The following is a 14,044-nucleotide window of genomic DNA, read 5'->3' on the forward strand; positions in this document are numbered from 1 at the left end:
TGCTCCCACCAGCTGGCATCTTCTCCTCCTGGCAGTGAGGACCACTGGCTCCTACTGGGAAGCCAGTATTTTTTTTTATTGGGTTTTATTCTTGATTCAGAAGACAATCCCAGCATGACATCTCTTCCAGGATTGGCCTCACTGTGTAGTTAGTTGAGCTTAAGTAAAAAACCTGGTATATGAAAAACGATTTTAGCAAGAACACAGTGTGCTTGAATTGTTTTTGACAACTTCAAAAACAGATTTATAAGGACAAATCTAAATTAAAAAAAAATACAACTTGAAGGGCCCTGCTACATGTTCAGATAAAGGCACAATGGGATCTAATGGGGGATCCACACAATCGCGCTTCCTTCCCCTGCCCCCCCTGCTGCTGCCTATTACCCTGTGTTAGGGCTCCAGCTGTGACTCTAGCCCTGCTCTGGCCCCCATCCAGCCATGCAGCAATGGTTGTGGTGGCAGCGGTTCTAGCCAAGGCTGGAGCCGCTGCCACCACAACTGCATGCTTGAGTGGGAGCTGAAGCCAGTCTGGGCTCCATGCCCTAGAAGCCCTGTTGGAGGGTAAGTGGAAGTGGATGGACAGAGGGGAGGGGCAGAGGTGACAGGGGGTAGTTGCAAGGAATAGAGTTGAGAGGGAATAGAGGCTATGGGGGGAGGGGGCGGGGGCTCGGCACTGGGTAGCTCCAACCCCAAGCCCAAGTCAGTGGAGCTCCCAGCAGCTGCTTGCCCCCAACATTCCCCTGCTTGTACTCAAGTCCAAGACAAGGGACTTTTTTGTCCATGTTGAATGGTATTATCCTAAAATGAATCACACTGTATAGGTGGTCAGTGAGATTTAATGACCTAATTTCATTTCTGATCTGAAAGAAACATGATTCACCTGCGTCAGCTCATGGTGGACACCTAAGCATTCAGTGATATAGATATTTCCATGGTGACATTCCAAATTCATATAGAAATCATACATTATATAGACAGATTCCCCAAATCATCACATGGGATTTTTGAGATGTCATTCTCTTCAGCTAGAATACAATGACTAAAGGGGGAGGCGTGCTTTTTTTAATCCAGAGGTAAATCTGCTTTCTGGAAGAACATCAAGCTAAGGAGTCAAAGCAGGGCTGCCTAGTTTAAGGATGTTATGCATATCAGGATTCACAGGAGGGGCAAGATTAGATTTGGTGGGCTGAGTTCATGGTATTCCTGCCTTTCAAAGATCTGCAACTCTCTAGTACTTTCAAGAGTAAAGGATCTGTAGTTAAGAACTTTCTTTGCCAAACTTCCTTGCCTTATGTCTTAAATGACCTTATGTCTTAAATGGACGATCAAGCAGCTAAGAGTTCCCACTAAAAGGTAGAACTATGAAGGAACTCCACACTTAAGCATTTGAGGGTTCAAGAAGGCGATGTCCAAAAAGGTCCAGGGACACAATTGCTATTGAGAGTCAAGGGGTCATTGGAGCACTTGTGATCTAATAAGTAGGCCTCATTATAATAAATCTGTTCACAAAAAGGGACTGGGCCATGTTGTGATGATATTCTACATGCTAAAAATTACAGTAATTTAACATAATTTATAAATATAAGACAACAGGAAATAACTATAAAACTGAGTGACATGTATCTCTACACTTAAACCACAACATATGATATGCCACATTATTAATAGATAGGATTACAAAAGCATCTTACGACATAAGGGCACAAATCTCCAGTGAAAGCCATCTAGGCCTTATTTGAAAATTCCTTGTAGGATCTTTAAAAAGGGTCATTGAACTGTATCACATACAATCAGTCTATCAAATATGGACTACTTTTTTGGGAGAGGGAGGCTGATTAATCTAAAAGGAAAATGTCACTCTTAAATAGTTATGCCTTTCTAAACAATTTAGCTTTAAAGGTGCCACCCTGCTCTGTCTAGAGTAAACAGTGAAATAAAGAAAATAACAAAGCCAGAAGCTTGTAGAGTTTCAGAAACTGCAGCATCAACATGAACGCTGAATGTTGACAAAAAGGCATCATTCCAACACTAAAGAGCAGTGAGACCAATAAATAATTCAACTCAGAGAGTTTCATCTTGAGGCACAATGCAAATATAAATCCCAATTAACTCAAAGGCAGATGTGGGTGCTCAGTACCTCTTAGGTTTAGGGTCTGATTTAGAAATACATATCAACAGAGAGTTTCCCCAACAGAAAATCATTTTTTTCAAACTAAGCATTTCCTTTTTGTTACAAGGACCTTCAAAGTGTGGAATCCAGTAGGTGAAGCTTACTCTCAAAAACTAAACAAAAAACACCACAAATATGTCTGTCTAGAGCAACACTGTGTTAGTACACAGTGTATCCTGTAGATTTCTTCACACAGCTGTGCCACAGCATTTTAATCCGGACAAACAATACATCTAGCCTTCCTGCTAACTCCAAGTAATTCCAGTGGGCTTTTCCTGAGCAGTCTCTCCCTATTAGTATAGATGCTATTACACATGTTGATCTTATGGTGCATAATATTTCCATGAAATATACTGAGTTGAGACAAATTATTTTATGAACTAAAAGTAATGTTTGATGTACTTTTGCCTTATAATAGTACCTTATGTTTGAAGATGCATTAAAAAAAATTAAACCTTTGTAATATTATTTTTAAAAAAAGATGTGTTTCTTAACATACTAAAAAAAATGATTCCATGGGTTTTATGATAATTTGGAGATTTAACTCAGATAAGGTGTATCCATATGGGATGTACAAGGCTATGTGACTAAGTAGCTCAGATAAAATAGCTATTACCAGATATATCCACCAAGTCTACAAATGCACCTACAAAGAAGCAAGTATCTAGCTGGGGTCATCTAGACCCAGCACTCTTTCCTGCTTACGCAGGGGGTCGGACTCGATGATCTATTGAGGTCCCTTCCGACCCTAACATCTATGAATCTATAAGTACCATGTAAGTAGTAGCTACCAAATGACTAATGTACAGATAATTTTGCAATTTTTACCAAATGACTAATGTACAGATAACTTTGCAATTGTCACAACAGGAGGCTTGGAAGCCATATTTTACTTTCATTAGCCATTCAGATTACACAGGCTGCCTATCTGAAAAAAGGAAAATCACAGAAGTATGACAGCTCAAAATAAAGTTAAAGTAGAACCTTGGGCTGCATCCAGTGCATGGATAGTTGGTTCCCTGGGAACAACTAGTGGTGGTGCACCTTGTGCCACTGCTAGTTGTCCCTGGGGAATGCTTGTGCCATGTGTGCTTTGGCACAGGAGGCTGAGGCCAGCACTGGGATGGCCCCAGCAGCCTTACCTGGGGGCCTCCTGGGGCTGCAGCAGTGGCAATCCTGACACATGGAGCCTGGCCAGCAGTAGAGTGTGGCTCCAGCTGGCCAGGCTCTGGCTTTGGATGGTGCGCACTTCCACCACATGCACGCTCTGCTTTTTTTCTGTGGATATCCAGGGGTCAAAAAAATCCTCTGTGCTGCTTGCTCCCTTGCAGCGCAAAGAATAGAATGTGAGATATGTGGCACCACAGACATGTCTGTGGTGCAGCATACTGCATGGCCGCACTTGTCTGGACACAGCCTTTATGATAATTCAAAGACCTAATTTTTTTTAATGAATTTTTATTTTTTGAGGTGTTTTGGGTTACTTCAAAATATTCCTTTACAACTTGAAGAGATGTGAATATTTCTGATGTAGTACAATGAAACACTCCAGAAATCCTGTAAAATGTAATTCATAGCATCACAGAGTTGGAAAGGCGTTCAAGGGTCTTCTGGTTTAATCCTCTGTGGAAATGTACTTATTCAGGCAAAGTTTTTATCATATTAATATGGTAAAGCAGTTTGTGGAATAAGGGCATAAATATTACTTATGTGAAATCGGCACTCTGTCATCTGTACTCAAAGGTAAAATGTCAGAAGCAGAGAGAGATAGAAAAGGAAATATTTTGTCTGATGATTTCTGAATAAAGACTTAAAAAAAAATATCAAAATGCAAATATTATGTATACTAACCCCAACTGTATTTGAAATTAAATGAAAGCGGCTGAACTTGTTTTTTAAACTTCCTCAATTTTTTAAATTTTAAATTGGGATTTTGCCTAATTTCAAATATGTATATAGTTCTGATTTTTTTAATATTTTCCTTATTTTGTCTCAAATTCTTATTTTTCTCTCATTTCTAATTTACACCTGCATACAGCTCTAATTTTTTTTTATTTTTCTATACATAGCCTACTAACAGGCTTCATTTAAAAAAAAATGTTACATATTCATTCAATATTCCTTCTTGGAAAACAGATATTTTGTTATCCTCAATCTACACCTTTCCTAACATGGATATGGACATTCATTTAAAATTTTTATCACTATATCCTGCAAACAGTACCCTTTGGAATGCACATACTGTGCAGACAAAGGCTCAAGTAAAACATGTTACTAGACCAGATTCTTTTGCATTCTATCCCTCAGGCTGTTTGTTGGCCACAAATCTCTGCTGAGGATCAAGGAGCTAAAGAACACTAGAGCAAAGAATCTCTGCCATTAGGCATTGTGCAATTTGCAACATATTACTTTAAGTGGAGTGTATCCCACTGTGTAGTTAATGGAGTTTGTACATAATATCATAACCTCAGCCTTATAAAAGTGCCTTAGCATCCATAATAATAGGAGGTAATGCTAAAGCAAAAAGAAACATCAGGATACAATGAGACAGGGTAAAAATAAAACCTGCCACAGTAGCACGAAAGAAATCTGTGATCTTTCCTTGTCTTTTTCATCTTCGCTTTCAGGCTCATTCCCCAATGGAAGGGGAGAGACTCTTCAGTGTTCTAAACACAGCCCACAGATGAGGCAGTGCCCTCTTCTTCACAGGTTGAAAGAAAGGTTAAAAGATCCATACACACTAAATGTTGGAATGCCAGTGAACCCAGGAGGAAAACAAGTTTAATAATTTATGTCTTACATTAGACTTGTTTAGACTTCAAACTAAGGCTTTCCTTGAAATCATGGGGCCACCATTTCTTAACAAAAGAAAAGAAAATATTACTAAATATGCTAAAAAGAAATATCAGATACCCAAGCTGATTCATATTATAGTATAAGCAGGAGCAGAAATATACAATGGCATACAAAAATAAAATACGCACTAAGTGGCAAAGTTTTTATGTAGAAAAAAAATCAAATTAAGAACAGTTACCATTTATTCAGACCATTATATTTAACGTTGTGCCATTCTTACAATACCTTAGTACAGTTGGGAAAAGGATTCAGTAAACACAGAAAAGAAAATGGATCAAGTTAATGCTAGTTTATTATAAGGTAACTAACAGAATCTGGAAAAATATCAGCTTAACTATTTTTTTTAATTAACAGCAAGTTTAGCTAAAAACATGTAGAGGAAAATGAACCTGCTGATAAAAGTCAGGAGCTCTTCGTTCTACTTTTGACTCTCTTTCAAAGTATTCATGTAACTTAACCTTCTTCGATAAATCACTTAACTTGTTCTGTAAATTTTCATCTGTAAAATGTGGACATACTGAAACATCTAAAGTATTTTTTAATTTACCAGTTTTGGAGGACAGAAGAAGACAGGGAGGTAGAGAACTTTAGGAGGAGCAAGCCCTATCTATCTATCTATCTATCTATCTATCTATCTATCTATCTATCTATCTATCTATCTATCTATCTATCTAAATGGCTTAGTCCATCTGTCTGTGTGCGTGTGTGTCTGTCCGTAATGCTCTTGGGAGGCATGGTTCCAACCAGTGCTGCAGCAAGAACGATGAGCGGGGCCAGGTGGACATGAAGCGGGGGGGGAGGGGGGTGGCACAGGGATGGATGCAGAGTGTGGTAGGGGGTGGCAGGGGGCCAGATGCAGAGCAACAGCAGCAGGGGCGGTGGTGGCAGCAGCAGCCGCACTCAAGCTTCCCCTCACTGCTCCTGAGAGGTGGCAGCGGTGCAGGGTGGTGGGTGGCAATGCTCCGTCTCTGCTCACCCTTACCCGCCAACATTCTTGATGGGCAATTTGCTAGTTATGTAATAATTGACAACTAAAGGCCAGTGTCTTAAATCTGATTATGCAGGGATGGACTGCCCCAGCTATATACCCACATAGATCACAATGAAGTATCAGGGTTTTAGAAAAACAGAATAACTGTAGCTTTGACTAAATGTGTTCTAGGAGGAAATCATAATGTTCAAACCTTCATAAAAATCAAAATATTGAACCTAGGTAACAAAGGTATGGTCAATGTTTTCATCAATGACCTAGAAGATGGCATAGAGTGAACCCTCAGCAAGTTTGCAGATGACACTAAGCTGGGGGAGTAGTAGATTCAATGGAGGGTAAGGCTAGGATTCAGAGTGACCTAGACAAATTGAAGAATTGGACCAAAAGGAATCTCATAAGGTTCAACAAGGACAAATGCAAAATCCTGCACTTAGGATGGAACATTCCCATGTACCATACAGCCTTGGGGCTGCCTGGCTGGGCAGCAGCTCTGCAGAAAAGGACCTGGGGGTCACAGTGGACAATAAACTGAATATGAGCCAGCAGTGTGCCTTTGTTGCCAAGAAGGCTAACAGCATACTAGGCAAGAGGGGATTTAATAGTAACCTTCAACTACCTGAAGGGGGTTTCAAAAGAGGATGAAGCTAGACTGTTTGCACTGGTGTCAGATGACAGAACAAGGTGCAACAGTCTCAAGTTGCAGCAAGGGAAGCTTAGGATAGATATTAGGAAGAATTTTCTCACTAGGAAAGTAGTAAAACACTGGAACAAGTTACCCAGAGAGGTGGTGCAATCTCCATCACTGGAAGTTTTCAAGACCCTGCTACACAAAGCTTTGGCTGGTATGGTCTTGCTTTGAGCAGGGGGTATTACTAGATGACCTCCTGAGGTCCTTTCTAATCCTAATTTTCTATGATTCTATAAGGTAGCTATATTTTCTTAAATCAAGATGTTAGAACTCATAACTTGCAATTTTTTTTTAAGTAATGTGATTTTTGCAAACATTTTTTCAAGAACCTGGCTATCAAAAGAAAAAAAAAAAATCAAAGGAATTCAGCCATGCCCCAGTGCCAAGAATGTAATGTAAATGATCTGTAGTATCTTTGAGGTTGTTGCACTCTGTGTGTTCTAGTTAAGTCTTCCTTTCTCATATGATGTCAACATATTTTAATGCTGCATCAGGTTAATTTACTTCTTTTAGAACATGAGACTGCTAAAATTATAAGTGGATTTAAACATCAGAAATATGTCACTCAATCTACCTTGAGAAAGTATCTTAATTGTGATTTAGCCAAGGCTTTTCTTCATTGCATAAAAAGGCATTTCTTGTTTTTAGCAGGATCAACTAATACAAGTTAGCCAACCAGCTGTATACTCCTAGTGCAGGCAAACCACCTGTAGTTTTTACTGTGAGGTATTTAGGTGGAGTCAATATTATATGCTCATCCATGCTGATCTGACACAGTTTACTATATGGTAACACTACAGACCCTTGTTCCAACGTGTTTTTACACAAGAGTTGCTCACCCACACTAGTCAGCCCACAGCAAATGTACATCATTTTTGGCAGTGAAGGCAAAACCTGAGTCAGAGAGACAAGAGGTGACTTAAGTGTGCCAGGTGTTGGGAGAGGCAGACACTTCAGCACCCTTTCTGTATCTTCTGTCCTCCAAAATGGTCATACTAGTAAACAGTAAACTGGGGGGCAGGGGGAGGGGAGAAGGGAGGGAGGAAGGGTCAGAATCTTACCTACTAGAAAGTCTGTTTCTAACTAGAAGTCCTATTGCATAGAACAGTGATGTTGCAGATGAAGGATCAGACCCATCTTTCCATCGAATTCCACTAGTAATTTGCATTATCTTTGAGTCAAACATCCTACAGTGCACAGCAACATAAGATGATATTCATTTTATGAATGTCACAGCAGCAATCCAGATGCACAATTCCTGGTTGTATGCTCCAGTCTGAGGTAGTATAAACTGTGAAGATGACTATTTGTATTGGCGTAGGTGATTTGGGATGGGGAAAGGAGCATAATGAGAAGCAAAGGGTAAAGTCTTTATTTTAGTGATCAAAGAGGGAAGCATTTGTAGGTTGGAAAATAAAGATGCAAAGTTGAATGGACACCAGAGAATAAGATAAGATCAAAATGAAGACAATAGTGGTGAGCAAAGGCATAGCAGGGCAATTCTCTGTCCTAGGCAGAGGTGGCACATGGAGCAGTGGCAGCTTCTGGAATGCCGACAGAAGCTATTTTTGTGCCACTGTCCCCCGCTCTAAAGGTGGTATTTAGTGCTGCTACCCTGGTGGCCCCATTTAGTTATTTTACTGTTGATAAGTATGGGTACATCTAAACGAAAAATTTGGTAGATAGGAAAGGAACACAGCTATAACTGGGAAGAGCAAGTGAGCTAACCAGAAAGAAAGACTTTTGACTTTTAAGAGACCTTTATTCCCCGGAGGGTGATGACTCGGAGCCAGTAAAAAGCATGTACAAGGATGCCCGAAGCTCTGGGCCTCATGGACAAGGCCTGGGCTCATGGCCTGCAAGGCCTGCCCGTACACGCTAGACAAAAAAAAACAAAAAACAACACAACGAACATAAGGACTATTTACAGTATTTACAGTTCTGCCAGCAGGGACACCCATGGAGGCCTCCGGGGTCGACCCGCACGAGCAAAAGTCCAGGGCCTCGGCCCGCTTGACGCGTCTCTGCGGCTTGAGCAGCCGGTGGCATCACAGAACGAGGATCAGGCGTCCCGCCTCGACCCGGCACAGCACCCCCTCGAGGGCCCAGCGCTCCTCAAAGGCGGGCACCGTCCGCCGGAGGACAGCGTGCTCAAACTCGAGCGAGAGGCGGACCCGCACCAGCAGGCGGAAGAGCTGCAGGGCGTCAACCATCCCGGTGCCGGTGAGCTGGTTTCGCCGGCTCTTCAGGGTGGCCATCTTGGCCTGGCCCAGCAGGAAGTTGGCCAGGCTGACCGTGGCCCGCTCGGCCGCCCGGTATGGAAAGGAGTGGACGTAGGCGTCTTCGGAGAAGTCTCGGCCCAGTACCCGAAGCAGTGCGCCCAGGGCGGCAAAGAGAGGCTGCAGCCGGGGGCAGTCGAGGAACGCGTGGAAGATGTCCTTGTCCAGCACCCCCGGGCAGAAGGGGCAGGCCGCCGAGGCCGCTGGGTCCAAGTGACGCACAAAGGTGCCGGTGGCCAGGATGCCGTGCACGAGCCGCCACTGCAGGTCGCCGGTCTTCTTGGCGATGGGCGCCTTATACAGCGTGCGCCACGCCGGGGTCCCGGGCCGCGCCAGGCGCCGCTGCCATGCGGTGTCAGGGCGGCCGGCGAGCACCTGGGCGTGCCGGGTGCGCACCACCCACATGTAGAGTCCCTTGCAGGGCAGGGTGCCAAAAAGGCAGCCTGTATTGCTGCCGGGGGGCACTGGGAGCCTGAGCAGCGTGTTGGGCCGCTCGGCCAGCTTGCCGGGTACCGCTGGGATGACGGGTAGCGGTGGGAAGGCGTCTTCTGCAGCATCTGCGGTGGGGAGGGGCCGGCGAGCCTGGAGATGGGCTTCCAGGGCGGTCACTGCCTCCGTTGGGAGGGCGGCCCTAACGGCCCACAGAAGCCGCCCCGCGGTGCGGACGGAGCGCATCGCCAGCCGGGCAGCCAGGGCCTCGGGTGACAGCCAGTCCGACCGAGCGGGGTCCAGGAGGTGCTCCAGGCGGGTGGAGCGTGCCTTGACGAGAGCTGCCGTGAGGCTGGCGGAGGCCAGGCTCGGCACGAGCCGGTGCAGGGCCGAAAGAAAGAAAGAAAGACTTTGACTTGCCATTATTTATTCTTTACCAATACAAACAAGTTTGATTTTGAAGGATAAACTGCACTTTTTTATCACATTACGGCATAAACATACACTGCCCAAGTCAACACAGCGCAGCAGCTCCGCATAAGTCTCACTAGTCTTCCTTTGCTATGTCTTGTGGTGCTTCCAGTTTTTCCTGAAGTTGTTTCTGTTCTCTTCTGAACTGGTCAAAGATTGGTTTAAAGATGTAGATTCCTCCACCAACGCCAAGGACCATCGCCAGGATTATCTGAGGCAAGGTCAGTCTACCAAACATATTCACGGCCAGGGCAAGGTGCTGGGCCCCTCTTCGCAAAAATGCCGCCTGGCCCGCGCGCCCTGGATCAAATACTTAACTTCGACCTGGACCTGGACTGGAAGAAGCCTGTGCTTGTGTTAGGCCCCAGCTCAAGTCTGGGTTCGTGCCCGGTATGCAAAGGCCAATAAAGATACCAGGGGTGAAAGTATAAAAAAGATTTATTGCTAGCAATAAAAAGGTGCAAGCGGAATAATTTCACAAGACAAGCACACACATATTCAATATTGAGCCCCTTATATACCAGAGGTTGAATCTTCATAAGCATCCTTGTTTGCTAATTGGTTATAAAGGAGTGACGCAAGGAGTTCTTTACTGAGCATGTCTCTATACCTGTGTTTTAGCTATGTATCTCATTAACGTACATATATGTTCCATTAGCATATATCTTCCCCGCCTCGGGGTGTGATTTTTAGTATTATAATGAGCTCTTTGTTCCAGTACCTCTGATTCTGTTTTTTGTTTTCAAGCTTCCTCTATCTAAGACTGTCTGCTCCTTATCATTGCAGATGGGCATTCGACACATAACATTCACTTTTGCTTAGGCTTTGCATAGTAGTTTCTAGGTCAAACCTTACACTTGGGCACGTGGCGGAGCGGGAAAGCGGCGGCCGGTTTGCAGACTTTGACTTTGACTTTTAAGAGGCGTTTATTCCAGGGAGGGTGACAAATCGGGGCCAGTAAAGAGTATGTACAGGTTGGCCTGAACACCTGGGCCTCACAGACATGGTCCTGGGCTCACGGCCTGCAAGGCCTGCCCGTACACTCTAGACTAAAAACCATAGCGAGCCAAAGGTCTAGTGACATATTTACATTTCCGCAAGCGGGGACACCCATGGGGAGCCTCAGGGCTTGACCCGCGTGAGGCAGCTTGAGCAGCCGGGGGTGTTACAGGGCGAGGAGCAGGCGCCCCGCCTCGACTCGGCAGAGCGAAAGAAAAAAAGAAGAAAACAAATGAGCGAAACAGAAGAAAAGAAAAAAGTAGACACTTTATCCAGCCAGAAACACCATATTTTGACTATCACAGACAATCAGGAATGCCTCAGGAAAAGCCAGTTCAGGCACTGGGAAGTGGTGGAGCTACAGGGCAGACCTCAATCAACCAACACAAACATTATAGGAAATACTTTTTAGAGTGAAATTAAGAGGATGACAGGGAAGGGAACCTTACTTTCTTATGTGTCAAAAACATTTTAATGTAAAAAGGGAAGCCCATAGCACCTACAACTTAATTTGGAGGTTCTAACTACTGAGCAGAGTACATTCTCCTTTTAAATCTTGTCTTCCACTCTCTTACCCTTATTCACATTTTTTTTTGTAAGTTTCACCCTAACAACAAGGCTTTTGCCTCCAGCCTTTCAAAGGAGGTCTAGAACACTGCCCTGCCATTAAAAAGATCTTTATTTCAAATATATCTGTACTGCTATACCATTACCCAGCAGGAATTGAAATACATCAATTTTTTTCCCATCTAAAAAAATCAAATAACTAATTTCAGAATACATTTTTATCCTATAGAATGAGAGGTTTCTACTTGTTCCAGTTGTCTCACAGTTATACTTCCAGTTTCTACGGAAATTAACCCAGATATTTAGAATCCCCCTGGTAAAAGATGTCAAAATTCTTCTAAATGCAACACACCATAACAAATCTTTTGTGTGTCCATCCTAATCTTTGGTCTATTTTAGATACTATTTACATTATTTTAAATAAAAATACATGCCTATTTTATCTTGATTCAACCCACTGATCCACCTTATTCAAATATCTTAACTAGAGAGTTAAACTGAATCACTTATTACAAATGTTTTTAGGCTCCAGTGCAAGACAGGAATTTAAAGCATGCATCTGAGTATTTAATGGTGTTAATTTCTGGCTACACAAAAACGATCAGCTTCACTGAACAAGTCTACATCTCTCTCTCCCCAGAAAGAAAACAAGATACAAAAATAATAAAAATCGGATATCTCCAATTTAATTGATTATCTCTCTTGTAAGTGAAGCTAAGGACCTAATTTTAAGCACTTTAATACATGTCAACTGATTTTTTTTTAAATGGCAAGTATTAAAAACAATACAAACACAAAGATACCAATGGACACTGTCTTTTTAGTTACAATGGCATATCATATTTCTTTTGTTTTAATTTGTAAATGCAACTTATTTTATCTGGAATAGATTTCATTTAATAACTACAGAAACCAATTACTAAATTCCTCACATATCAGCACAAAAGATAAAAAGGTACTGCACCAGTGTACTAGTAAAACACAGCATGTCCTACCTCGGAAAAGAGAAGGTCTTTTCTTAGGACGTCTGGGGTGTATAGGCTCTAAATTCTTAATATTTCTTTGAAACCTTCCTTTAAGGTCATTTCCCGGGAGGAGGTCTGGTGGTAAGCTACTCCGTCTGACTGATTCATAATCATTCTGATATGAATTCAGTTTACTCTTAGTTCTAGAGTATAAATTGCTGTCATCGACTGCCATTACAATAGACTCATTTGTAAAGCTACCCTAATGTAAACCCAAGCAGTAAAAATCTGAAAATCCAAAGACTTATTTAACTGGTGGTCACAGTCCCAAGCAAGTTCAGATGTTCTCATGCTTAAGTCTGCACTTGTTTGGTAAGTTTAGCAAGTTGATAGGCGTAGGCTCAACCAGGTGTAGAATTACTACATAACCCCTCCTTTTAACAGTTAAATAGCACAGAGGAGGAGGTACACAGAAATCATTAGGCTAAAAGTTTTTGGATGACTGGAAAGTTTTAACAAACATGAACTCACCAGCTCATGATGCATAAAGGGAAAAACAAAACTGCTTAATGGCAGCTGCTGTACAGGACACTGTATTTCATGTTTCACCAACAGTATTTCTCACTTCATTTCACTAGTACTTCCCTAGCAGTATTTGTTTAACTTGGCATGCCCACTGTAAGAGAGAGAGATCCTTCAAGCTATTTGATTCAGGAAAAAAAATATCTGACCAGTATATTTGGGTTCTTATCTGAGGCTCGGGTCCTTCTATAGATTAAATATAACTGGCTTGTCAGAAGTAGAACACATTTTGAGAAAAATATTCAAGAGATTTTTGTGCCTAAATTTTGCACTGTGCTTTATTTCTGTTCTCAGAACCACTGACTTATCTGAACAAGGGTTTCTCCAAAGTGTTACCTCTATTAGGATAATTCATACATCATTCCTACATACACATGCACACACACACTCCTCCAATCCCATCGCTTTTTTAAATAACTGCAGACATATTAAAGGTGCTGGGAAGGAGCAGTAATAATTGTATTTCTTCACTATAACATGGGAAGCCTATAAAATGTGGTAGCCTAATTGCTGGTTAGGTAACTGTTTTAATATACGCTGAACATACATAACTTCTGTATAGACAGAAAGATCTGAACTTTTACAACAAGCAAAAGTTAGGATACTAATTAGAAGTACAGTCATCTTCCTTGTCTGTCTTTGCTACTACCGGTAAAATCCACTGAGATTTACATAGGTCTTTCTAACGCATCATTTTGCTGTCTCTGACTTCCAACAAGACAATTTTAATCTTGATTTAAATCAGTTGAGAGGCAACCTTAATTTCCTTAAGTGATTTTAATCTGTTTTTGCATTTGAACTTTTTAAGCTATTTTTCTAAAGATACGATGCACGCTTAATATCTAGAATGACCTGGATAGACTGGAAAAATGGTCCACAATCAATCAGATGATATTCAACAAGGACAAGTGCAAAATCCAGCACTGGAATAATTGCATGCAGATGCAAATAAATACAGAATGCGGAGTGAGTGGCAGTACTGCAGAGAAGGACCTGGGGGTTACAGTAGACCATAAACTGAATATGAGCCAAAAGCATGCTTTTGTG

The 14,044-nt window shown here is 42.2% G+C and overlaps 1 protein-coding gene across 6 annotated transcripts in view; it reads right to left on the minus strand.

The window, feature by feature from the left end:
* The window catches only part of FRY (FRY microtubule binding protein), a 468,020-nt gene that overhangs the window by 345,595 nt on the left and 108,381 nt on the right, over positions 1–14,044 (minus strand). For 2 of the 6 annotated variants that reach the window (XM_019498273.2, XM_019498271.2), the window contains exon 1: positions 12,446–12,744. The exons of 1 other annotated variant lie outside the window; for it this stretch is intronic. In XM_019498273.2, coding sequence (XP_019353818.1) covers positions 12,446–12,650 — 205 coding nt within the window. In that variant the 5' untranslated portion in view covers positions 12,651–12,744. Of the gene's footprint in view, positions 1–12,445; positions 12,748–14,044 lie in introns of those variants that run through there. 3 more of the 6 variants (XM_059718005.1, XM_059718041.1, XM_059717914.1) reach the window with 2 other exon arrangements.

This window comes from Alligator mississippiensis, chromosome 1, assembly GCF_030867095.1.
Source record: "Alligator mississippiensis isolate rAllMis1 chromosome 1, rAllMis1, whole genome shotgun sequence".
NCBI classification, from domain to species: Eukaryota; Metazoa; Chordata; order Crocodylia; family Alligatoridae; genus Alligator; species Alligator mississippiensis.